Below are 26309 nucleotides of genomic sequence, written 5' to 3'. Positions count from 1 at the left end.
ATGGCTTTCTAATGGATAAATGTGAGGCTGAGTTTGGCACAAAGAGACCGTTGTGATCTATATGCCACTCTCTCAGTTTCCCTCTAAGATGCCTAATGAAGACAGACTTGTGTGAAATCTCTCTGAACAGATGACTTGCATTGTGACAACTTAATTCTCCTTCAGATAGCTGCCTTTTTCTTTACTGAAAAGTAAAGTCATATGCCTAAATCATTCTTGAATCAATTGCCCACAGTTTACTCAAAAGTAAAGTCATATGCCTAAATCATTCTTGAATCAATTGCCCACAGGTATGGATGTCAGTTAAAAGGAAGAACATGGTAGCTAAACCTCAAGACAGTGTGATGAATACTGCATAATAAACCATGCAACGAAATGGCACCTGAATGAATGCAATTAATGCCTGTGTCAGCAGAGACAAGAGAATTAGTTATCAAAAGTTCCCAGAGCATATGTATGTGTAAAGCCAACATGCTGGAAATGAGGCATTGAAGTGAAACTCAAGATGTGTGTCATTTTCTTTTTTAAAAAATTGCTTGGTTCACAAAAAATGTGCATTGTCTTTTTTCAAGTCATACCGCCCTTTTTTACATTCAAATACATCCTATGTTATCTTCCTCGGATATACTGTCACAAATATTGCAATGGGGTGCATTTTTTTTTTTTTTTAAGTAGCAGTTTTAATCAGAGATGTTAGGGCTGCTTAGGTCAGCAGGCTAGAGTGATGTGGTCCTGGGCTATTTGCATTGTATAATACACTTGTTTCAGCTATTACGTTTCAGAGAATATGAGTTGTACCACTGGAGGATGAGTTCTCTGTCCCCCTGTTCATCATAAACAAGGCAATAACAATATTGCTTAGTTCCAATATGTAGACACAGAGGTGAGCATTAGGGCTTTCATTTTGATAGATGAAGCACAGATAAGTAGAGGACTCATAGTGGCCTTTCCCTCATAAACTTGGGATGTGACACAGTCTGAATTGTCCTACTGAGCCCAGACTAAATTGCAGAGTGGAAATGGCTAGGAACTGGTATTACAAACGAGCAGCACATGTAGAAAATCAATGCTTCTGCTCTTCATGAGGGGAAAGGTCCGTTTAATCTATAAGCCGTTGCTTCTTCCCTTCTATTGAATTAAATCCCACAAAGTAATGGACACCTACTTATATGGCTTTAAAAGAGAATTAGACAAATTCATAGAGGATAATGTTATCAGTGGTTAATAGACAAGGTTGCTTATGTTCTCCCTACACTGTTGAAGGCAGGGTATTTCTGAAAACCAGCTGCTGGGAATCACAAGTGGGGAAAGTGGTATTCTGCTCATGTCCTCCTTGGGGGCTTCCCATAGGTTGACCACTTTGAGAACAGGATGCTAGATGAACTGGACCTTTGGCCTCATCCAGCAAGCTGCTCCTTAAGCTTTTCAGCATCCCTGTGTAGCAGATCCCTCTTCTCGGCAAGTAAATAGTAGAAGGAAGACCATGGTGGCTTTTGTGATATTACACAACCAGCACACAGAAATGCTGTGTAGGTGGTCTGTCAGAAAGAAAAGTCAGGATTTGATAGGGACTGCTGCACTGCCAGGATTTGATAGGGGCTGCACTGTACAATGCTCTTGTATGGGAAAGATAAATATCTAACTGAACCTTGTGACTAAAGGTTAATTTGAAGAAAGTAATGAGGATCCCGTTTGCTGCATTTATACCAGAGATGAGGAAGCAGCAGCATCTCAAGTGGTGTTGCACTCCCAGCATGGCTTGAGGTCACCCTGGAGGACCATAGGTTTCTCACTCCTGGCTTAAGGTCATAGGTCTGCATGATGGAGGACTTGGCCCTTTATTTCCAATGTGTTTCTGCTTTGCCTACCCATTCTACTGGTTACCAACAGGGAGTCTACAGAGTGCCTTGGATACCTGTGCTTTGCCTTTTCTTCTCTCCACAAAAACAGCAGCTCCACAAAATTGATGCATCTTATACTGTATTGGCAAGTCATGCTATTCGTGAATGGGAGCACACATTGGAACGAAGTGCATCCCACTGATCTTAAAGCACTGGATTGGAATTAATAACAACTTTAATTATTTTTATTGGATTGCTTTTCTGTTTTGTTAAGAGCTCCTTGAGCCGTTGATTAAAAGTTTAAAGAGTATTATTCTGAGAAGATGATATGGAACACTGTTCCGTTAAAGGTAAAGGTAAAGGGACCCCTGACCATTAGGTCCAGTCGTGGCCGACTCCGGGATTGCGGCGCTCATCTCGCTTTATTGGCCGAGGGAGCCAGCGTACAGCTTCTAGGTCATGTGGCTAGCATGACTAAGCTGCTTCTGGCGAACCAGAGCAGCACATGGAAACGCCGTTTACCTTCTCGCCGGAGCAGTACCTATTTATCTACTTGCACTTTGATGTGCTTTCGAACTGCTAGGTTGGCAGGAGCAGGGACCGAGCAACGGGAGCTCATCCCGTCACGGGGATTCGAACTGCTGACCTTCTGATCAACAAGTCCTAGGCTCTGTGGTTTCACCCACACCGCCACCCGCGTCACTGTTCTGTTAGATCAAAAGAATAGAGTAAATAGGGATTTTTGTCCCTAGTGAGAGAGCAGTGTCCATGGAAGGTTGTCTCTAACGTTGCTTACCCTTCATGAAAATGGGCCAGCAATGAGATAAGCCTCTTGGTCATTTGATGCTACCTTATACTGAGCTAGACCCACTGGTCCTCTGGTCCAGTATCGTCTGCTCTGACTGACAGTGGCTTTCTAGGCAAAAGTCTTTCTCATCCCTGCTGCCTAAGGTCCTTGTAACTGGTGATGGCAGGGACAAAACCTGGGTCCATCGGTACACAGAGTATGTACTTTGCTACTGAGGCTTCTCCAAGAGTCCTCCTCTAAGATTCATCTTAGATGTAGCCACATCTGGGTTATGGACCTGGAATGGGTGCAAGCTTGTTGTGTGTTTCTGCTAACAATGCAGGCAATAAAGGGCAATGTATCTTCCGGCCAACTGAAGCTGTGAAGGCATCAGTGACGCTTCCTCTCTTGTTTTTCCCCAACTCTGCAATGTACAGTGGGAGCCTTTATTTTTAAACCAGCATTTGGAATTCAGTGTTTCATCACCTCTTCCTTTATATAACAGAGCGTGTGTCGCAGTACAAATATTTGGACCTTTTTTCTTCTTGGGGCGGGGGAAGAGTGATATAGGATCAGCTTTACCTCTTTCAGCATTAATAGAATGCCTCATCTTTGCTGCCATTTATAAGAAAAGGAACCCCCTGGTGTCCTTGCAATCGCCATCTATTTTGCTGTTTTTCTCTGCAGTGTTGTGTAGCCAGAACTGGTGTAGGTTTATAAAGCCACATATGGTAACATGTCATAAACAGTCACAGATTTCACAAACATTTTGTATTGGGGCAAAAAAATATCCAGTTACCATATTTTTCCATGTATAAGACTAGGTCCCCCCCCCCAAAAAAAACAATGTCCAAAATTTGGGGGCGTCTTATACACGGGGGTTATCTCCCCCCATTTTCTTAAACCTGAGTCCCCCAGAATAGGGATCGTCTTATACATGGGGGCGTCTTATAGACGGAAAAATACGTTAATTCCCCACTCTACCACAAATGTATACAAGGTAGACAGTAAAACGACACCTTATTTCAACAAAAATTCCCTAACAGTAATAAAGAAATAAAAAGGGGTAAGTACAAAGAAAAAGAAGAAAGAAATAGGGAAAGTAGGTAGAGGAGATAAAGAAGAGGTAGAGATTTGTACAGATGTGTGGGCAACAAACTTTCAGTTTTAGAATGAAGTATTTCTACACCTCAGCTATTTTATTGGCTTGGTTGGTTGTTGTTATATTTTAAAATTATATATCATGCTGGTGCTACCTGGATGTGATCAGAGCCTGGATAGCTGTCAATTGCAGTTTTATTTTTAGCCCATCATTGACGTCTCAAATCCCATGTCAGCAAAAAGCTGTACTGGAAGACAAGGCAAAATGTGGCTTTAGTATGAGTTGGAAGAAATAAGGAGTGATTTTGATAGGTTTGTTATGTGATAAACTGTTTCACGTGAATACGAGTTTGAATAAATCATAATCAAAGGTTGGGGATTGTTTGGCCTTCCACATATTGCTGAACTACAACTCTCATCACCCTTGGGTATGCTTGCTGGTGCTGATGGGAGTTGTAGTTCAGTCAACATTTGGAAGAAGGGCACGGGTCCTCCATATATGGTATAAAGAGATCATTGTTTTCTGAACTGCGAGATACTTAGTACGTTCCCATCTCCCTATGTATATAAAGATTGAGAGACTGAAAGATGTCAAGAGCTGCAATTCAGTTCAGAATGCAAGAACGTTTCTGGAAATTGGAGGAGGAAGGAGACAGCCTCTCATCCGACAGCCAGTTTTGATGGCGAGTAACATTGCTTTCTGGCCCTGTAAACTAGTAGCTACGTAACAGCACAGTGAAAGACTCTGAAACCAAAGGAGGGAGGGATGGGAAGCCCTTTAACAACTGACAAGCAGGAATGTGTGCAGTGGAGGGCAACCAGGAAGATCAAGGATCTGGAAACCAAGCCTTATGAGGAACAGTTGACGGAGCTGTGTATGTTTCGCCTGGAGAAGAGGAGACTGAGAGGAGATATGTTAGCCACCTTAGAATATCCCTGGTGCTGTCACATGGAAGATGGAACAAGCTTGTTTTCTCCTGTTCTTGAGGCTAGGACCCGAAGCAATGGCTTCACGTTACAAGAAAAGAGATTCCAAATAAACGTTAGGAATAACTTTCTGATAGTAAGAGCTGTTCAACAGTGGAATGGACTCCCAAGAGAGGTGGTGGACTCTCCTTCATTTGAGGTTTTTAAGCAGAGGTTGGATGACCATCTATCATGGATGCTTTTGTCGAGGTTCCTGCATTGCAGGGGGTCGGACTGGATGACCCTGAGGGTCTCTTCCAATTCTATGAGTCTATGACCATGAAGGCCCACCACCTTATATAATAATAATAATAATAATAATAATAATAATAATAATAATAATAATAATAATTTATTATTTATACCCCTCCCATCTGGCTGGGTTTCCCCAGCCACTCTGGCCAGCTTCCAACAAAATATTAAAATACAGTGGTCTATTAAACATTAAAAGCAAGAAAGTAAGGCCTCAGTGAGATCCTACAGCGCATTTCCCCCTCTCCTGGCAGCAAATCAGCCCAAGATGCACATAGCTGCATTGGACCATAAAATAATGATCAGCTGGAATGGAAACAAATCAGTCTGATTGAATGGCTTCTGTTGGGCAGTGGTTGCTGAAGGGCCAAAGGCAGCTTCTCAGCAGAGTCAGTAGAAAAGCCCCGTGTCTCCCTCAGTGCAGTCTTAATCATGCAATGCACAAACATCAAATGGCCATGCATACAAAGGTTTTTAAACATCGGCTCCACAGGGAAATCACATATTTTGACTCACCAGGTGGGTCAAAGTTGCTGTGGTAGCTTCCCAGCAGGTGGGTTGGTGTTGCTTACTGGGAGAGAGGGGCAAGGCTTGACTCCACCAGTGCCATTCTACTGTGCCAAACTCCCCTCTGCCTCTCTCACTCCTGGTCATCGTCATCATGTGTGGTCCTCTTGGCATTCAAGCATATCACACTGCAGCAGAGATTCTACAGGTGTGCAGGTTGTGGGCAAAGACATGTTATTTATTGGGCATGGTTTGATAATGATTGTGTTCGATGTAGAAGAAAAACTTAGGAAGTGGTTTAATTTTGTTTGGAGAGCTAATCTAAGGAAAGTTCCTGCCCCCATTCTGAAATTCAATACTCATAAATAGCTGATGAGACATAAGAAGGAGACCTTTATTAAAGAATATCGGTTGGAATTGACACAAGCTTTGGAGACTCGTGATAAGATGATATTTTGGAAATTGGTGACTGATATGGAAGGTCGCTCTTCTCCAAAAGATGAGTGTCACATTGCGGAACTATGTAGGAGGAATTTTTTTGTACAGCAGTCTAATGATCTAATGATGCTTAATGAGTTTCAGGCGGGAGGAATCAGTCTGTACCCATGAAGCTGTATTATATTGAGACAGATCATTGATCCCTCTCTGTAGTACCGTCTACTTTTCCTGATGGTGGCTAGTTTTAACTGCCTGAAGTCCTGTTTAACTGGAGCTGCTGAACCTTGCTTGCTTTCTGTCCCCTTTCCCCATATAATATATAAATCCTCTATTGCTATGGTTACTGTTTCCATTGCCTGGTGTGGGCAGCCTGGTAGAAAGAGTGCACTTGCTGCTACCCTGCAGCTTTTTCCTTACTGAGTGCTTGCTACAGCCCTATTGAAAATGTAAATTATCTGTATATCAAATTAGTTTTAAAAACTACCTCCAAACATGGCATACCAGTTTCCTTCCCACCCCCAGCCCCAAAATCGTTAACAGTGTTCATAAGGGGGAAAGTATGCTCATTTGTGGGGTCCTATGCAACTACGTGGATTTCTCATTAATACAGTAGCTTTCCAGGGATCAGAGATGGATTTAAATCTAACATGTTGTGGTATACTGTAATAATCCAGCGTTGGCAGTGTTTATGGAACTGAGCAACTTTTATGGTAATACAGACAATTAGTGCAGCTTATTTGCTCTAAATACAAATCGTATCCACAGGAGAAACACAGTAGATGCTGCCAAGTCTCATAAAACTTGCTTGCCTATGGCTCATGAAGTAATGCGCTAAGTAGTTGAGAAGGACACATTGGTGCTGGGCTTCTGGATGGAGCACGTCACACCTTAATGATGAAGATGATGATATTTGTTTGTTTGTTTGTTTATACATGCCCTGCCCATCTGGCTGGGTTTCCCCAGCCACTCCGGGCGGCTTCCAACAGAATATTAAAAACACAATACAGCATTAAACATTAAAACATCCCTAAACAGGGCTGCCTTCAGATGTCTTTTAAAAGTAAGATAATTGCTTATTGCCTTGACATCTGATGGGAGGGCATTCCACAGGGCGGGCGCCACTACGGCCCTCTGCCTGGCTCCCTGTAACCTCACTTCTCTCAGTGAGGGAACCGCCAGAAGGCCCTCGGCGCTGGACCTCAGTGTCCGGGCTGAACGATGGGGGTGGAGATGCTCCTTCAGATATACAGGACCGAGGCTGTTTAGGGCTTTAAAGGTCAGCACCAACACTTTGAATTGTGCTCGGAAATGTACTGAGAGCCAATTCAGATCTCTCAGGACCGGTGTTATGTGGTCCTTCAGGTATACAGGAGCAAGGCTATAAGCTATACCATAAAGGGCTTCCCCACTGGGATGCAGCCAGATGCCTCTCTTCTCCCATCTAAGGACCCAGCTCAATGCATTTGCCGCCATTGCAAAGTTGTGACATAGGAGAAATGGAGATGGGAGGAAACCCCGCAGAACCATGGCCAATCTGTCTGTGGGTAAAATTCCTCCATGGTCATGAGAAACAGGGGCCGACCCATGTCCATAACAATGCTGCTGGTGGAATTTTCTTCTAAAGGAGATTCCTCTTCACTAAACCATTTGCTTAAGGAGTGGGTAGGTGGATAAGCCTTGAAGGAGAAAACTGGGTGAAGGGCGGAAGCCGGTGTGGGCCTCCTTGTTATACTCCCGGTGTGGACTTGACCAGAAAAGTCTTCAGTCAAGTCCACCCCTAGGCTCCACTCAGGGGAGCCAGAGAGCTGGCTTTGATTGGTTCCCTGGCGGAGGAAGCCCTGCCCCCTTGTGACTGCACCATAGTGTACTTGGCTGAATGGGAGGGAGATCTGCTCCCCCTGCGTCACTGCAAATCATGGCAGTCAGAATGGAAAAGTGAACCTGGGCTTTTCCTCGACGCCACTAGCTTCCAAGTCTGCAGCTCAAGTAGGTCTCCTGGTCTCTAAAAGGCATAATCTTACCATGATTTGGGGAAGACTCACAATGATGGGCCAGTGGTATAAGACAGCTTCCTTTCTTCCTTTATCTTAATTTATTAATTAATTTATTTATAATAATTTTTGGGGGGGAATTTTATTTACAACATAACACAAACCCCCCTCCCCCCAACACAGAAATCCACCCCCTCAGACACAAACATAACAAACAACAAGCATAATATACAACAATACAAACAACCAAATAAAAGACTTCCTTTATCCTGTTTCTGACATCCTTATTTACTTCTTATAAGCTGTTTCCTTTATGAATAATTATTAAGATTTTTCTAATGATAACTTAAATATCCACAAAGTCTCCTGCAGACATTAATTGAAACAAGTCCAGGTATGAATTTTAGGGCACTGTTTTGTGCATTTTCTGCATTTCCCCCATGCTTTTTGATATTCTTGTCTATTATGATCTCTAACTGCCTTTATCTTAATTTAGAGTCGGAATGCTTGTAAAGACCTTCATATGCAAAACTGCAGTGTAAATGATGGAATGACCTAATGCAGCAAAACACATCTCCCCTCTCCCCTTCTTGTCTCATCAGGTGCAGGAATCGGAGCTGCTGGATATCAGCCTTGTCAAAGATGCCCGATGCGGGAAACATGCTAGATCGCCTAAGGTAGGTCACATGGGGAGGCCAAAGAATCTCCACTGCTGCTTTACCAGATAGTGCTTTGTAAAAATTCCCCATGGGTCACATTTTGTTCCTAAAAGTTGTCTCTCCAGCCATATATGTGTCTTTGCATAACTGCAGCATAGCCTTATAATGATAGCCTCAAGGTGCTTAATTAAGGGCTCTCTGGGAGAGGCAAGCATGCAATTTCAACTTCGTCTTGTACATTGACAGAAAGTCTATTACGTGGAACTTTTGGTATGTCATTGTGGAAGTGACTGTGTTGTGAAGCAAGTACATAATTTCACTTTAGTTTTGAGTGGCTATACCCTCGATAGCTGAATCGGAACTGTAATGTTAATTATGAAGTGCTCCTTTTTAATAAACATTTAATAGATAGCGTAAGTAACTCATCATGTTTGCAAGAGATGCCTAAATTAAGTTTTGCTATTTTCTGCGTCTGTAAATTGGATGAAAAAGCTGTATTGTTGAACCGAATGTACCTTCTAGATAATGGCTGTTTTTCATTTTCAACTTTTCATTAATGATCACACAAGTATGCAATCCAAATTCAAAGCTATGCTTGGTGGCACTTGAGGATTTTTCACGCATCTCACCAGCTATTCTTTATGGAAGCAAGTTGCCATCCTTGGCCTTTTTCAGTTTTGTTTTGCTTTTTAAATAGGCAGCTGCTGTGTGCAGGTAATTGTGTGCTTGGATGTATCATGTGACTATGGAACTGCTTTTTCTAAAGCATTTTAAAGTTTCTTCCTAAGGGCCCATTTCAGTGTCAGAAACTTTCCAAAAGGCTAGAATTGTAATTGAAAACCTATGGTAGCAATTCGTGACATGCACATAAATATCAAATTAGTGCTCCCTGATTATTGGCTTTATGATGAACAGCATGAGAACATTAACAATGGATAGAACATTATTTTAAAAAGCAGCGCCCTCCCTTTCCTTCTCTCTCTTTTTCTCTTTCTTTTTTGAGAGAAGTGTTCCTGTATCAAAAAGTATGTTTCGCTAAGGTGCACATACAGTTATTTGCTCAGTGGGGTCTTGCTTTTGTTAAACTGCATAAATGCTTTCCTTGCTGTTGTGCTCCACCAGTCAGTGGCAAGCAGCTTTCATTGCAAGCTGTTTGTAAAAAAGAAAAGAAAAGAGGCCTTTCTTGGCCTGGGGATGACATGCCTTAACTATGTGTGTGAGCTTGCCTGTTGCTTTGAGGTGAAAGGGTACCTTAGTAATGCGATAATGTGTTGGACAATCAGTTAAAATTTGTTTTGTGCAGAGCATAGTTAATTGTGCAGTGAACCCTCTAGTAACAACTGGAAAGATCTGTGGCTTAAATGACTCCACCCTTTCTCTCTTGATGTCTCTTATGCCTGGAATTCTATCTTGGAACACCTATGTGATACAACCCCGCTTCCAATCCCTCCTCCTTGATGAAGCCTTCAATACAACTCCTTAGTCCCTGTCTTCTAATGATATTAGGCTTAGGTATATCCTTCGCATTTCCCCTCCCTCCCCCCCTCCCTTCTGGTACGCCTCCTTCCTGCAACTGCTGCAGCCAAGCTGGTACCAAATGTATTGCTATGTTTTCCTTTGAACCACATAAGTGAGGCCAAGAGGGGCAGATTGTCGTCTGGGCAGCCTGAGACCTCCATACACACTGCCCAGGTTACGCTCCAAGAAGTCACTTCAGTGCTGACACAGCAAAACAACACAGGAGGCAGCAGTTACAAGTTATTGGTCTCTGCAGCCACAGCAGGCGCTGTGATTCTCCAGTGGTTTGACTTTAGCCCTGGAGGCACACTCCATTGTCTCTCAAGATGGATGGATGCCAACAACTCCTCCCCCGCCCCCGTCTGCAGCAACCTCCTTTGTCAAATTTTAGGTTGCAATCTTATTGAGTCAGGGACCTGTCATTATTTTTATTGTTGCTGTTTCACTTTAAAGCAGTCTTCTCGAACTGGTGTGCTCCATATATTTTTGACCACAGCTCTCATCATCCATGGCCACATCCCTGGCTGTGCTGACTGGGACTGTGATGAAAGCTGGAGTTGAAAACTCCACCAGGATGGGGAAGGCTGCTTGCACAATGTATATTTCTTGCTGCCATACTTCACAATGCAGGGTTACTCCAAGCTGAGATCTTTTACCTAAGCCTTTTCAGGGTAAAAAGGTATCTCCCATTGGCTTCCATTGTGTATTGTGTTTATCATCACTTATAACTCGTGGCGATGGAGGCTTTTGAAAGACAGATGACATTTAAAGCAAAAATGCAAAACAGAACTGCCTAGCCATTGGCTGTTTTTGCATCCTTCCAGAAAGTATCCCCAAGTCTCCATGAGATGTCAGCCCACTGTGAAAGAAGCAGCAGTTGTCATTGAGCTGTGTGTGACATGGACTAGTGCAGGATTGATCCAAGACGTTTTGCTGCCTGGGGCAAAAGTTCCAGTACTCATGGTGCCCTTACTTACTAGATTGGTTGCCTCAATTTTAAAGATGCCACCCTCAATTTTAAATATGCCAGTCATGAGTGGATTTTCGCAGCCGTGCCTCAAGAATTATTTGATGTCTGCCAGTACATATTAATGATCTGCAGAGTCTCTCCTTTAGCTAAACATCCATCTCACAATCTCTGTAGAGCCACTCCCAAGCCAGTTACAATATTTCCATTGGTTCCAATTGCATTCTGAATAAACCACTTGGGGTAAATGGACCGATGTGGGTAGAGAAATGGAATCTCTGCCAGAAGCAATAGGAGGGCAGTCAAGAATAGAAGAAACTGAAGGGTGTTTCAGAAGAGAAATTCTGCAGGAACAGAAGGAAAATCGGAAAGAATATCTAGTTTTCACTGGGTTGGTCAACTTTCTGTACCAGTGATGCTCTTCCATGCAAAAGAGATTCTCTTCAAAATGAAAACTAGCATGCAAGGGTGATGGGTTCTGGCATTCTTTCTCACATGCTACATTTCTTTGCGCTGGACTGTTTACTTTATGGAAGAGAGTGAACCCCTACCTGTCCTCCGAAACAGGTTGACAGCCTCCTGTAATGAAAATGTTGGTTTTGCTGGACAGGTTGGTTTAACAAGTGTTTCTTTTTCTTTTTTTTCTCCTGCCAGCAAATGGTTAAAAAATGGCAGCCTCTGATTGGCCGTGGTTCCAGGAGGGAGAGTTTAAAAGGAGAGGATTTGAAGAGAGGTTGAGGAGGTGGGGTTGGAATTGAGGTTGGAGAGGCTGGGAGATAGGTAAGGAGACAGGTTAGGAGTCAGGTTGAGGTGTAAAGAGTGAAAGGGGAAAAGAGTTGGTTCTGGAAAAGAACTTCCATTATGAGCGTATTGTGAAGGACAGAGTGTGGTGTCCTGCAGGAGGAATAGACTGGAATTTTACTGGCAGGCAGAGGTTGAGCCAGGAGAAGTTGGAGCTGGAAAGGTTGTTCAGTGAGGTGGGGGCAATTTATCTAAGTGAGAGCGGGCCCAACGGCATGACAGGAAAAAGTGTCATTGCGCCCGTCACACCTCCATGAAAATTAGTCCATATGCATCTTGCTAATATTGACAATTTTGTGAAAGGATCAATTTGTAGGAGCATATTCACAATATGAAAAATTTAATCTAAAAAGCTACCCTTTGTGGTTCTGTTTCTTGTCACAGAGTGTTATATGAGGAAGGGATAATTATTTCTCCATAAAACCTTTGTCTCCATATTAATTTCAACCTCCCACCCACCCACCTCACCCCTCTGCCTGCATATAAAATAGATGGTGGAAGTTTGTTTTTGCATTATGGATAGCTGATCTAACCGTGAACCATATTAAAAAATATTTTTCAGAGACAGTGTTGAGACAGCTCTCTTCTTAAAATGCTGTTCACGACTGCATTTTTAAAACTGGTTTTTAGTAGTCCCATAAGAATGTTAGTTGGCCAAATGTCAGGTTACTCTGAATGTCATAACGTTTGCTTTTCTAAAAGGTTCTGCTTCTATAATTATGTGATAAGTGGAAATATTAGCTGCTTTCAAAAACAAAATTAGATTTCTGGTTCTTGGGTCTCTCAGCAGAAGCTGAGAAGGATGAACCTATAGATTGAATCTTAGGAAATAAATAAAAATGCTGAAATGCTTTGCTTCGCTTATGAGATATCTAATTCAGTCACTCTCCCCCAGTTCAGGGTTGACTTTAAAAAGAACGCAATCACAAAAAACTTTTGCCCTTAGAATAAAATTGCTTACTATGAGTTGTGTTTGTGCTAAAGCAGTCTGTAAGTTTTGCTGTGACTTTTCCGCTTAGAAAATGGGTACTTGCAGATGGCTCTGGTGGGTTTGTGGAAACATAAAAGTTCCATCTCTCTGTGTTTCTGTGTACCACATTTTAAGGATATTGACAAGCGGGAATGTGTGTGGAGGAGGGCAACCAATATGATAAAGGGTCTGGAAGTCAAGCCCTGTGAGGAATGGTTGATGGAACTGGATTTGTTTATCCTGAGAGGAGATATGATAGTGATCTTCAAATATCTAAAGGGCTGTCACATGAAAGATGGAGCAAGCTTGCTTTCTTGTGCTCTGGAGGCTAGGATCCTATCGGATTCCTGCTCATCATCAGAGAGAACTTTCTGACAGTAAAGAGCTGCTCAACAGTGGAACAGACTCCCATGAGATGTGGTAGATTCTCCTCCCTTGGAGGTTTTTAAGCAGAGGTTGGGTGGCCACCTGTCATGTATGACCTTGTTGAGATTTCTGCATTGCAGGGGGTTGAAGTACGTAATTCCTGGGGTCCCTTCCAACTCTACACTTCTGTAACACCCACCCTCTTCTGAACATCTTTGAAGAGAGTGATAGAAGATTATATTGTAAGGACTTGAATATCCATGTGCTAACTGTGGCAACATTGGGCTGCTTTACCTTCCATGTAAGCTACACTCCATACATTGATGTATGGAAGTGAAAGCTGGACCATAAAGAAGGCTGATCGCCGAAGAATTGATGCTTTTGAATTATGGTGCTGGATGAGACTCTTGAGAGTCCCATGGACTGCAAGAAGATCAAACCTATCCATTCTGAAGGAAATCAGCCCTGAGTGCTCACTGGAAGGACAGGTCCTGAAGCTGAGGCTCCAATACTTTGGCCACCACATGAGAAGAGAAGACTCCCTGGAAAAGACCCTGATGTTGGGAAAGATGGAGGGCACAAGGAGAAGGGGACGACAGAGGACGAGATGGTTGGACAGTGTTCTCGAAGCTACCAGCATGAGTTTGATCAAACTGCGGGAGGCTATGGAAGACAGGAGTGCCTGGCGTGCTCTGGTCCATGGGGTCATGAAGAGTCGGACATGACTAAACAAGTAAACAACAACAACAAGCTACACTCTCTCCTGCCACCAGGCCACAGGATATCCTGTGAATAAGGTGTACCTGGGGTATATCTAGGGCTTGTTTGTTGGTACTTGGGGGTGGGAATGGGGCTCAGGGGTGGGGAGTGGGCACATTAGCATGGTGAAAAGCTGTAGATCATGACCTATGCTTTTATCATGCGACACTAGAAATGATATAGCGTATTAGCAGTTAGCAAATGGAAATTCAAATTAACATGGGTGCTTAACATCCCGAAGTTTCACACAACAGTTTCTATGGAAACTAGAATCTTTATATAGCTCTGAGGATTTTGCTAACAAGCTGAAATAGTGGCATTAGTTGGGTGTAGGGCACATTCCCCATGGTGAACATTCATTTTTAAATGTGCTATGCATTTTATTATTACTGCTCAGTAGTCATGCATATTTCAGCAGGAAAGGCTTTAAAAATAAAAATAAAACCATGCATTGTTTTCTTGAGCCATATGCAAAGTAGAAGATATTAAAAACATTTAATTTCTCAAAACATTCTGAAAGGATGGGGGAGAGATCATGGATGTAGCCGGGGTTAACCGCCCCCATCAAGTAAATAAATAAGAATACTTAACTTGCTGACCAATCACATCACAGTTCTGCTCCCCCCAGCAAAACTCCTCCCCCCTGCCATAAATCCTGGCTATGCCCATGGGAGAGATGTTAAGCACAGGGAAAGTTTCTTTTGAATATTTTTTGCTGCTGCTGGTGATGATAATTTTACTTAAAATCTGTCCTTCACCATAAGGTCCCAGCTTGGGGTATACACATAGCAAAACAACAATTAAATAATGCAATCAAAATATCAGTATATAGTGGTGCTGGGGGTAAGCCTGGTAAGCAAGGTGGAGAGTTTTAAAACTCTTTTCCCACAGAGTCTCTGCACAAAAGGGGCTTTAAAACCCTCTGCCTTGCTCTGGGATGGTCATGGAAGTGATTGTGGGATTTCAAGGGGCCATTTTGAGAGCTCAGATGGCGGGGGCGGTTCTGTGTGTTCTTCTGACCGTGCACAGTTTTGTCTTTACACACAGCCCCCAGGAACACAATCCTCGTGCAAGCAGCGCTTGCACTATAAGTGTACTTGCTAACAGGCCATTTTGGACCTGTGCCTCCATATACTGTTTGGGGACATGGTTGAAAGAGAGTTTCTCCCGTCAGAGATCCTTGGCTTGCATCCATCCCTTCCTTTGCTACAGCATGTAGAGCATCTGCGTGTTGGACAGAGGAAATAGGTACACAATTGCTTACTGAAGCTTTGTAGGCGGCCTCCAAGTCCTCTCTTTTAAGGCAGGGGAACAGACATGCACTGTCTTAGTCACTAAGTGGCTGGCTTTTCCCCTGTGGTCGATGGCCTGATGGTCAGGCTTTGGTTGGGTGGGGAAAGCTATCAGTCTGGGCACCCAAGTTTCCCCTGCACTGCAAGGCAGGAAATGCCTTGCAAGGTGCCATTGATGAGGCGGTCTCTGCTTCCCTTGTAGCTATAACAGAAGGGGCATCTCTCTCATGCTGTTTCCTCTCTCCCTCTTGTTTAAAGGATAGGGCAAGGAGTAAAGAAGCTCCCGGGCAGTCTCAACTAAGCCATGCGATGGAGAATCTTGCAGTGCCTGCTTCTTCCTGTATTTTAAAAAATATTATTATATTGTTTTCTAAGTCCTGTGCTCCCCCCCCCCCCGATTTCATTTTCCGTTTTTCTGACTAGAAACAAGCAGAGACCTATTTAATACCCTCCAATATTCCCCACTAACTGACCCACCTTGACCCCCCCATTTTTTGTCTGCGACCCACAGAACATTCCCTATCAACAGGACACAGCACACAACTTTTAACTGATTAATTAATTTATCTCAAAAATTATTCACCGCTTGATTGTAAAAAACCTCAAATATAAAACGGTAAAATCAATAAAAAATTACAATTCTACTTTAAAACATAGAAAAGTTAGATTCCTGAAACAGATTAAGATTACCTCAACTTTCTAAGCATTTAGGTGGGCTTGTCTAAACAGGTATATTTTTAGTAGGTGCTGAAAAGAGAATAGTGAAGGGGCTTGCTTGATCTCAGTAGGCTCAAATGTATACTTCTTGCTTATTGTTTGTGCTGTTTATTTTTATTTCTTGTCCTTTTTAAATGTGATTTAGAAAATCTCAGTGAAAGTGTTTTGAAGATGGGAACACACTCCCATCTTACAAAACTAGCAGATCTTTCACAGGCCCTAACAAGGTAGTCTTTATATCAGCTTTGCTAATTAGGGGAGCAAATTTTAATCAGCAAGTGAAACACTTACTGTAGTTGTTTTATTCTCCTTATTTATGGAAATAAGCAAGTCTGCAGTGTAAACATGTCATATGAGAACAGAAATTTAGCAATGAGGGAATTGTGGTTTTTTTCATTTTTGAACTTAGTGAACATGCATGATGGTATGTCTGTAAGTTTTAATTAGAAAGGATTGCATACAATCACGATAACCTTCTAAAAATATCAGCATTTAAAAGAACAGCCCTCTGGCATGTCAGTGAAGAATACCCAGCTTTGCATTTCAGTGAGATTAGGCTTGAGTGGTTTCTTTCATTTGCCACTTTTTTCTGTTTTTATCTTCAGATAAATATATGGGATTTTTTCTTTGTTTAGTTGCAAAGTGAGCTAAATTAGAAATTCTTTTAATTGACCTGTACTAAAGTTATCTATTACAGCCAACAATACATAAAGTATAGATTATATTCAAAGCATGGGGAACATGGGATCTGATTTTGCTTCTTGAATAATGGCACATCTTCAGAGGAGTTTTTCTTTCAAGAGCATTTTGTATTGGTGGTGGGAGACAGAACATTCTCCTTGTGTAGAACATAAAATGACACCCACCCACCCAATTTCGCAGAGGTTTCTCTTGTGTACAAATGATTTATGTCCCACAACATCTTTGCCAAGTGTGTGTCAGGGGTTGTATCTAATTAAGTTCTACTCAGAGCAGACACTTTGTAATTAATGGACCCAAATTAGTCGTGTCAATCAGTTTCAGTGGGTCTACTCTGAGTGGGTCTAGCACTGGAAACAATCCCAGAATGCTACAATTACTCTTCTCTGCTGGATGTAATGATGAGCAATTTTGGGAAAAGTTGAAGCTGTGTCTTGGTGGAGCCTTGTCCTGGCTCCCAGTTGTTGAAGAACAAAAACTTGAATGATTCTTTGCAAGCGTGCTAATGCTTAGATTGGTGCCCTACATTTGTAAATCTCTCATCTAAGGCACAGCAGGCAGTACATCTGATACTGACACAACCCTTGCCATCCTATATGGGGAAGGCTCAACTTAATTCATCAAACAGTTCTGTTCCTTAGCAAGCAATCTTGCACTCTGTCTTGGAGGTGGGATTTGCTCCAACCTTCTTCCTTGAGTGCCTTCCTCCTTCGTGCCTCCTTCCTTGAGTGCCTCTGGGACATAGGTGATGGAGGGAATGTCTCTACCCCCTCTGGAGAAAGAGAGCTAAACTCAGCATCTGGCATGAGAGACACTGTTGAGGTGTCAGAGATAGGCTTCAACAGTTGTGGTTAGGAAAGCAAAGCTGCAGAGTTCTTGTTGTGGGGATTGATGAGGTGAGAGAAGAGTCTGAGGGACACACACATCTGGTCACACCTCCAGGGTCTTCACTATTAGGCTTCCCCAGGTCTGGCAGAGACCTCTCCACCACACTGGAGCCAACCATCAATCTACATCATCCTGAATTGGCCACCCCATGACAAGCATGTGATTTTAATGGAAAATATAGTCTCTAAGACCTCCATAGTTCATTCTGTGTATCCCTGGCGGCTATTAACAATAACCATTTGGTACTACAGAGAGGGAAGGAGGGCAGGAGAAAGTGAGAAAGACCAAATACCAATAAAAGGTAAAATAGGTGACTAGTTTTGATTTTTTCTTTGGTTGTCTAAGCAATTCCTATTGGTAAATCAGTTGCCTTCCCAATATGCCTATCCCTTTAAAAGGCTCATTTGTAACTGGTTTCAAAAACAACGAGGAAATGTTCTGGAAAATGCAAGCTAATGACCCATCCTTTACTGAATGACCTGAAAATATCAGCTTGTTCTGAACTACATGCATTCATGCCCAGGAACGTAAATAAAAACATTCTTAAATTCATCCTCGAAGCCAACACAGGACTTTGTGAATAGAAGCCAAGTGAGGCTGTGCATCTTAATGTGGGTTTCTCAACAGAATGAAGGAAGTTTGCCCTTGGAAGAAACAAGGACAGCCAAGTAACATAGGTTTGCAACCCCTTTTTGGTGAACAGTGAACCAAACGTCCTGAAGTACTGGCAGTTGTTAACTAAACACTTGAATGCCATTAGACCTGCTGCGCCAACTAGACTGCTAATGGCTTAAGTTCCACAATGTACACAATACCACAAACCTTAAGTGTGGCAATAGAGTGGGATTCTCTGGGGCAAGCTGATCAAACAAGGAAGCAGAGCAAAGTAGTTTACTGGACACACATTTATGACCTGAATGTTAACAAAACAGAGAACATCTCTTCAAACTAGGACTGTATAGGTCCCTAGATTGGGGGCAGGGGTGGATAGTCATCAGCATGCCGTGTTTGAAACGCTTGGCATTCATTTTCAAGAGACCTCAGACACTGAAAATCCATAGTTTCCCTGCCTTCTTCCTCTTATTCTGTGGTCTTCCTCTTATTCTGTGAGTTTTCTGCGGGAAAGAAAACTTGCACTGAAAGTGAGCTATGAAGTAAACATCACATGTAGTTAGCATCTGATGGCCTATCGATGTCCAGAATTCCTGCAACATTTGTTTTTTGGCTACTGACATCAATTAGGTAAACTCGTTTTGACAGATTGGAGAGATCTTATTGAACTCTGATGCTGCTTTGGTTATTTGTTTGCTTTTAATGCCTATAATCCCTTTTTGGATTTGAAGATGTGTGCTTACTACAAGAAGCATCCTAATAGCACTAACAAGGGGAAAGCGTCCCAGCTCCCAAGTCTCAATTTGATTATCATGCAAGGCGCAACTTGAAATGTACATTACATTCATGAATACTGAAAGACTTCTCTTGGGGAGATATTTCATTCAGGAGCAAACTGATCAAAACTCGAGGGTAGAAGCAGGCATAATTTATTTTGCAGTCTGAATTTTCTGATGAAAATGAGAACTTTGGTTGGAGTTCCTTAGATGATGTACACCCTGAAGTAAAAAATAAATAAAAATGAACTTGATCCTTTAAAGTTTTTTTTTAAGTTTGCTAATGACATGGGAGTTTGATGTTCAGCTGCTGTAAGTTTGAGGACAGCCACTTCATGCTTTGATTGCAGCTTGAAAACTGAAAGCAGAAAGCTTCTTATATTTTCTGAATTGGCTGTTATCAAACAACAAGGCAATATCAGAATTGAGCTGCTGGTTTCAGTCTTGTTGATATGAATGTATAAGCTGGTCCATGTTTTGAAAAATGAAAATCTAATTTGAGATTATAGGCATCAATGTTCGTACATTCCTACATTCAGTCTACCCCACCAAGTTAGCTCCAAATTGAGAAGCACACCAGTGGGTTTGAGTAGGATGCTTCCCCCTGCTGAATATTGACTTGGGACACTGGTAGGTGGAGTAAGACCATGCATTTTCTCCTCCTCTCTCAAAGACAAAGCTCAGTTGCCTGAAGAGACTGACTCAGTGTCCTATTCATTGCTTGACTCTGAGGTCATGGCATTAGAAAATGATGGAGGGGGTTGGGTAATGGAGAGGGTCAGGATCGCATAGCCTTGTCAGCCGTGTTGCAAACCATCCATCCACACCAAGTGTGACTATAGCACTACGTTATTGTAGACCTCAAATGACTGTGCTACACTTGCTCTGAACCCCTAGCACCCCATCAAACTATTGGAGATTTTCTGCACCCCTCTGTGACGTTAAGATATATGAGAGAGTGCTGGAGGGGAAATAGTTAAACAGGTTGCACAGACAGGACCCAGGGGTGTGGAGTCAGTGGGACTATAAAACCAGTTCTGGGAGGAGTTCGTTGGGGGTTGTTGGTGGGTAGTTGGTGGGTTTTAGTGGGTTGGCTGGTTGGGAAAGGCAGTTGGTAATAGAGAGACAGTTAGGGCAGTGGGTTCTTGAGTGAGGGGAGGTAGAAGAGATAGAGAAAGGAAAATAAGACTAAGAAAGTAAAGAGCAATAAGGTTTGGAATGCCGTAAAAGTTTTGTTCATGTCTGAAATAAAATACACACTTCTTTATTAATTGAGAACCTGACTGAGGCTGAAGGGATTTTACCAGGGAGGACCTGGTTGGTGGCAGCGGTTTAGTGGTGTACGGGTCAATAGTCCGTGAGACGACCGGGGGCTCTGTACGAACACCACACCCTCCACAACAGTTTTTGGGGAAATCCCTCTCCTCCAACAAACTTCTCTGCCCCCGAATAAAGTGGAGGATTTCTGGGACAGATGTGAATCCAATTTATGAAATTCATTTTCTGAGAATTTTCTTTTTCTGTCATCCTGGAACTGTAGGCAGATGACGGTTTAGCTGGTTTGGCAGAGGTCTTGACAAACATGGCCCACTCCCAGCTCCCACCGACCAATTGTACTTTCAGAAAATTTGAATTTTGGGTCCCATCCAAGTTCTTTCCCCTCTTGCTCCACAAACCATCGTATTACATTCTTGAATGTAAATGAAATGATTCCTCGAAATTGCACTGTTAAGCTTGTATGGTACAATAGAAGACAAGATGATTACTGCTGCCCAAGCTACCAGTTCTGGCCTTATTTAAAGGATTAAAATAGTGAGGCAGCTAGAGATGCAGTGTGCTTCATGCCTGGGCGACAAAATATTAAGAAATTTTCATATTAAAAGGAAGGTGATGTGAGATAAATCGCAGAGGCTTCCTAACTGGGAGAAGGGGAAAGTGTTTGTCTTACTGCAGAAACAAATATTATGTGTTTGTCAAGGCACAGGCTCAGAGGTTGATATCTTTTGAGAACATAGGGAAGGAACAAATAAGTCAAAGGACAGCAAAGTTGCATTCAGAGAAATAACCTAATCAAGCTTGGAGCAAGCATGTTTTCTCCTGCTCTGGAGGTTAGGACATGAACCAATGGCTTCAAGTTAGAAGAAAGAAGATTCCGACTAAACATATGGAAAAACTTTCTGGCAGTAAGAGCTGTTTGACAGGGAAATAGACTTCCTTGGGAGGCTGTGGTTTTTAAAGCAGAGCTTGGATGGCCACCTGTCATGGATGATCTAGTTGAGATTTGTACAATGCAGGTGGTTGGACTAGATGACCCTTGGGGATCCTTTCCAACTCTGGTTCTATGAAGGTAAAGCCAAGTTACTTTTGTTAGGCGTGTGGCTGAATCAGAAGTAGCTCGGTGGTAAAGCACATGCTTAGCATGCAGAAGGATTCGAGATCAATTCCTGGCACCTCCAGATAGCAGAGATATTGGAGAGGGCTGGGAAAGGTCTCCGGCTAAGAGTTCAGATAGTCATTGCTTAGTCAGAGCAGGCAGTGCTGGGCAAGATGAAAAAATGGCTTTGGCTCAGTAAAAGGCAGACTGATAAGTTCATATGTTCCCCTGGGACCCCTTTGAATAAAGCACTGAGCTCATTTCACGAAGGCAGGACAGCACGGTACAAACTCCAGCACCACCGTCTGGGGAGTGATTTAGCGAAGGTGGGAATACATGTTAAGCTATTCAAAAAGGATTCTTAAAAAATAAAGGAATGTAGCTGCAGCAGGGCATAGATGCTGTTCTTTTGGTTTGCACATTTAACACCCCATGGATTACACATGTATGGTAAGGTAAGTATTGCAATCAGACTTGGACTTTCTGCTGCTATAAGAATGGATTTCAAGAAGTTTCAGGGGAGTTAAATGGGCATCCAGCGATGTGTTACATTTTGGCGCACAGCAGTTAGGGAAAGGAACCTGCCAGCTTGTTTGAACTATAGTCTTTCTGTTCCGTCAAGCCACGAACGCCCAAATTGGGAGAGGATAAAAGTCTCAGTAGCATATTTTCTCCTAGTGACTGAAAAGCTACAAGGAGTTATTTCTTTGACAGGAGGAAAAAGCTGGTGAGGGAACAGCAGCAGTGATCGACACGGTAATAGTAGCAAAAGTGATTTGTTTAATCCTATGGAGAGCAGAAATAACTTTGTATGGCATAAGGCCCTGAAATTGCGAATGCAACCGGGGAAAATGTTTTGGGATCTTCAGCCTTTCTCTGTTGTTACCATGTGTTCTTGTGGACTTGTGTACACACATACCTGCCCCATATATTTTTTAACCCATAGCCATGGTGTGCTGTAGCAATTCTAAGGGGAATTAGCAATGAGAATATAAGCCAGCATTTAAAGTAACCAAATGAGTGGTGTATTACAAAGATAGACAGTCCTTAGACAGCATTCAGACTGGATTGGGAATTAGTGGGTTCAGTCTAAAGAAAGCAGCAGAGGACTGGGTTAGGAGGAACTATTTGCGATATTGGAAGGCTGCAGAGGATGGAGATGAGATGAAATAAGGAAATGGGAGGACGATGGATGCCAGATAAACTTGCAGAAGGGCAAATGGGGTTAGAGAAGTGTTAAGTTGTGGGTGAACATATCAGATGACACAGCGATTCTTCAAACAGCTCTTGTTTATTCACAAGCCAGAACAGAACTGAACTGAATGGTTCAGTCAGCTTGCTTATATAGAGCTCCAGTACAACGTAACTGTAACAATTTTCTAAAACTATCCAATCACTGAAGGTCACTTTTGATCCCCTATTTGCATAACTATCTACAGAATCCCCCTGGGTGAGAACTTCAGTGCATAACAAGAAGAGAGTCCAAACATAACTAACACTTCGTCTGAAGCAGGGTGGGCAATTTGCTTGGAGAGTTGGTGAGAAAGAAAAGGAAACACAAAGGAAAGAGAGATGGAAAAGAAACCAGAGTGCAAGCATTATCTATTCCAAGGCATGGGGTGGGGTGGAAAGAGCTTAAGCATACAGTGGTGCCTCGCAAGACGAAAAGAATCCGTTCTGTGATTCTCTTCGTCTAGCGGTTTTTTCGTCTTACGAAGCAAGCCCATTGAAGGATTAGCGGATTAGCGCTATTAGCGGCTTTTAGCGGCTTTTAGCGGCTTTTAGCGGCTTATCTGCTGAGTGGATCAGCTGATAAGCGGCTTAGCGGCTTAGAAAAGGGGGGGGGAAACAGCAGGAACTCGCAAAGACATTGTAGGAAATTCGTTTTGTGAAGCACCTCCAAAACGGAAAACTCTTTCGTCCATCGAGTTTTCCGTCTTGCGAGGCATTCATCTTGCGGGGCACCACTGTACTTTGCATCTTTGAGGTTTCAAACCAGAGGGTAAACTGAGGAACTGCTTTGCTGCAGTACGCGTGCAAGGAAAATCCTGGGGGCATCCATCATTCTCTCTCTTTCTCTCTCTCTCTCAAAAAAACTAGCTAAAGGGTTGAAAGTAAAACAAGCACTGAAGAATATAATTGGTGCAGATTCAGATGCTTTAACAAGACGGTGCTTTGAGCAATAGGATAGTAGGAGCAGTCACTGATGCGGGCAGATGTATGGCTCCTTATTCTGCATCAAAAACGGCTGGAGATGCATTTTTCTGTAAGGACAGTTTGTGCTTGATCTGTTGCTAAATACTTATGCTGAGGTTTGCCATACTTTACCAAGAGAACAGCGCCCTTGGAGAGCGCTCAGAGGCAGTAAGAGATTTCACATGTGCTGTGCATGAGAAGCTGCATCAGCTGACCCTCTGCTTTTCTTAGTTTTCAACAGCAGCCCTGTCCTGGATGTAATACAAGAGCCCCATTTCACAGGCAAAAGCTTGTCTTCCCAATGGAAACAGCTTAATAAGGTTTTTGTTTTGGGTGAGGAGGAAAAATGGAAGCCTTCAGCCAAGGAAATTACCTTCCAAATGTCTTGTTTGTGTAACTTAAGAACCAATTGTAAAATCCTTATGGCGCTCCAGTTTTCTTTCCTGTTCTAACAGCTGAGGAAAGGATGTGGTATCTCTCCCCCCCCCTCTCCATTTCCGTACAGTGACAGCTTCTGGGCACTAGACTTGCATGCTCAATAGTCCTTCTGTGACGCTTGATGTCCCAAAGCCAAAAATACTACCTGTGCTATCAAGACTGTCTTGCTGTGTTAATATCAGGATGATGTATAATATATATATTTTGAAACTAACTCTCTACTTTTCATGGAGAAAAGTGCCGAGTACAATGACACCATCGTTGCTCAGCAGTGCCTAGGCTGATCCGTATTAATAGCACCTAGAAACCTGTTTTACTCAAGCCTAAAACGTGGCCTCTTACACAGTCTGTCTGGGAGCAGACAGATCTTGTTGGGCTCATTGCCAGGCTGTGTTTGTAGGCAACTGCCATGGGGTCTGAGTGATGAGAGGGGTGAACTTTGGTGGCAGGAGGTGAATGGACTAAGTTGTGGGAAGGGGAAGCCAGTGAAGAAAAGGCTGTAGTCTTCAAGTGAGGTGGCAATCAGAGCATGGAAAGAGTGCTTGGTAAGGGAGCAGGGAAGAAGGGCTGCCTTTTTGCAGTGTTGTGCATAGCAAGGGGACATGATGTTACAGTGGTCTGGTTGTGAGGTGCAAAGGAGATGTTGGCGTCCTAAAGCCAAGGCTTGAGGCCTGGTCAACAGAGTCGATGGTGTTGTCCGTGGATACTGAAACTGAGGAGAGATGTGTTTATGAGGAAAAATGGGGAACAATGAAACATGCAAATGGAAATATCAGACAGACAGTTACAAGACTGGGTGGAAGGGAAAGGTCTAAGACCCAAAGATAGTGCTGGGTGCATTTGGTGAAAATTTTCAACAACATGTTTGTATTTCTGTCTTACTCTTCCATTTAAACTGCCAAAGGAAACCAAACAAGTGTGCAGAAGCTAAACACAGAACCCTGAAATGCACTCAATATAAACAGCATAGACTAACAAATCAACTTCTGAAGCCAGAAATAATAAAGCCAAAGTTATATGAATCTAGTGAGGGAAAGAGTTCAAAGTTCTTGCTTTCTTGGCGTAGCCTCCACGTATGAAGAGGAAGATTTTTTGCTCACATATCATGAGCAAGATTTGAGAAAGTCACTCAGGGATGACATGTGGAAAGTGAACAGCAAAGGGCAACGTTAGGTTTTGAAGGAATCTTGGGGAAGTGTAAGGTTAAATGGGGTTTATAAAACATGGGTATGCAAGTGAAAGAATGAATATATTGGGTCAGTCAGTTTGTGTTATGTGTCAGCTGTGGACTTTGCCATACTTATGATGAACTAGATAGATTGGCTGTACCTGGAATGATAGTCAAAGAGCTTAAAATATAAAAGGGGTGGGAGAAAACTGAAGGAAGACTTTATAGGATATAATTAAACTTTACTAGTAACTCTAGTAAAGGGAATTTAAGGGAAGGTGAAAAAGAGCTGTACAAAAAAGATATGGAGGTGCCATAGCTAAGTGATTAAGCACCTGCTCTGCATGCAGATGAACCAAGTTCTGTCTCCAGCTTCTGAAACTGAAGTCATTTCTGCTAGGTGGGCATAGAAAGGTTTCTGTCTGAGACCTTGGAGAGTGCATGCCAGTGAGAGTAATAGACAGTGCTTGAACTACAGGATCTGCCTCAGCATAAACTAGTTTTATATGTTTTCAAATGGACAGTATAACGTTCCAGTGTTTACTTTCTTAATGGCTTCTCACTTGTGGTGGTAAACACTGAAATCCATGTTCCAGAAATGTTTTGCTTTTCTTATAAACTCAATAAAAGTAGAGATGCTCCCAGTGTTCAAAGTGAGGCGGTTTCCAAGGACTCGTTGCTGCTCTACAAAGTTGGTGTCTGATCTTATTCATATGCTTAACTTTTCCAAAAGAAATATTGGGTCTTGAGCATGCTGAACTTAGGCTGGATTGGGCTATTTAAGAATATTCAGTGAAGCAAATAAAACAATGTGAATATGACCGCCCCCCGCCCCTGCCTGCAGCCGGAACTCATCTTTCATTGTCATACTGAACATTGTCATTTGCCATTTGCTATTCACATTTAAAGAAGCGAGATTCAGAGTTCTCATTTGTCTTTTTAATAAAGTAATGATCTTCACTTAATACAAAAAGCCCACATAGACAATAACTTACAAAAATGAGTAGTGTGCATTTTGTGCTCAAAATAACCTCACCTTCATTTCCTTCCTTTATACTGAACAATGGACTTCTGCGTTCCTTACTTTGAGTAAATTCTGAAAAGCAAAGAAAGTTATTGAGGTTGTTGAGTATACTGTATTAAAATGTATTGTTGTCAGAGGTGGGGAATGCATCACTATGATAATGGAGAGAAAGCTGTCTAGTTTTTACCCATTAATGTCCTGG

General features: G+C 42.5%; 1 protein-coding gene and 1 long non-coding RNA gene across 7 annotated transcripts in view; one reads left to right on the top strand and one right to left on the bottom strand.

The window, feature by feature from the left end:
• The window catches only part of PLCB1 (phospholipase C beta 1), a 497312-nt gene that overhangs the window by 135594 nt on the left and 335409 nt on the right, over positions 1–26309 (top strand). For all 3 annotated transcript variants that reach the window (XM_082215463.1, XM_082215464.1, XM_082215462.1), the window contains one exon: positions 8486–8560. In XM_082215463.1, the coding sequence (XP_082071589.1) occupies positions 8486–8560 (75 nt within the window). The remainder of the gene's footprint in view (positions 1–8485; positions 8561–26309) is intronic.
• Positions 19045–26309, bottom strand: part of LOC309528289 — a 28865-nt gene continuing 21600 nt past the window's right edge. For all 4 annotated transcript variants that reach the window (XR_014217607.1, XR_014217608.1, XR_014217609.1 and 1 more), the window contains 2 exons: positions 26120–26179; positions 19045–19129 (listed from right to left, as the gene is read on the bottom strand). This is a non-coding gene — a long non-coding RNA (uncharacterized lncRNA). The remainder of the gene's footprint in view (positions 19130–26119; positions 26180–26309) is intronic.

Source organism: Podarcis vaucheri (assembly GCF_965113315.1).
Source record: "Podarcis vaucheri genome assembly, chromosome: 3".
NCBI lineage: Eukaryota > Metazoa > Chordata > Lepidosauria > Squamata > Lacertidae > Podarcis > Podarcis vaucheri.
Note: the sequence above shows the minus strand (reverse complement) of the source record. Positions and strands in the feature narration are given on the sequence as shown.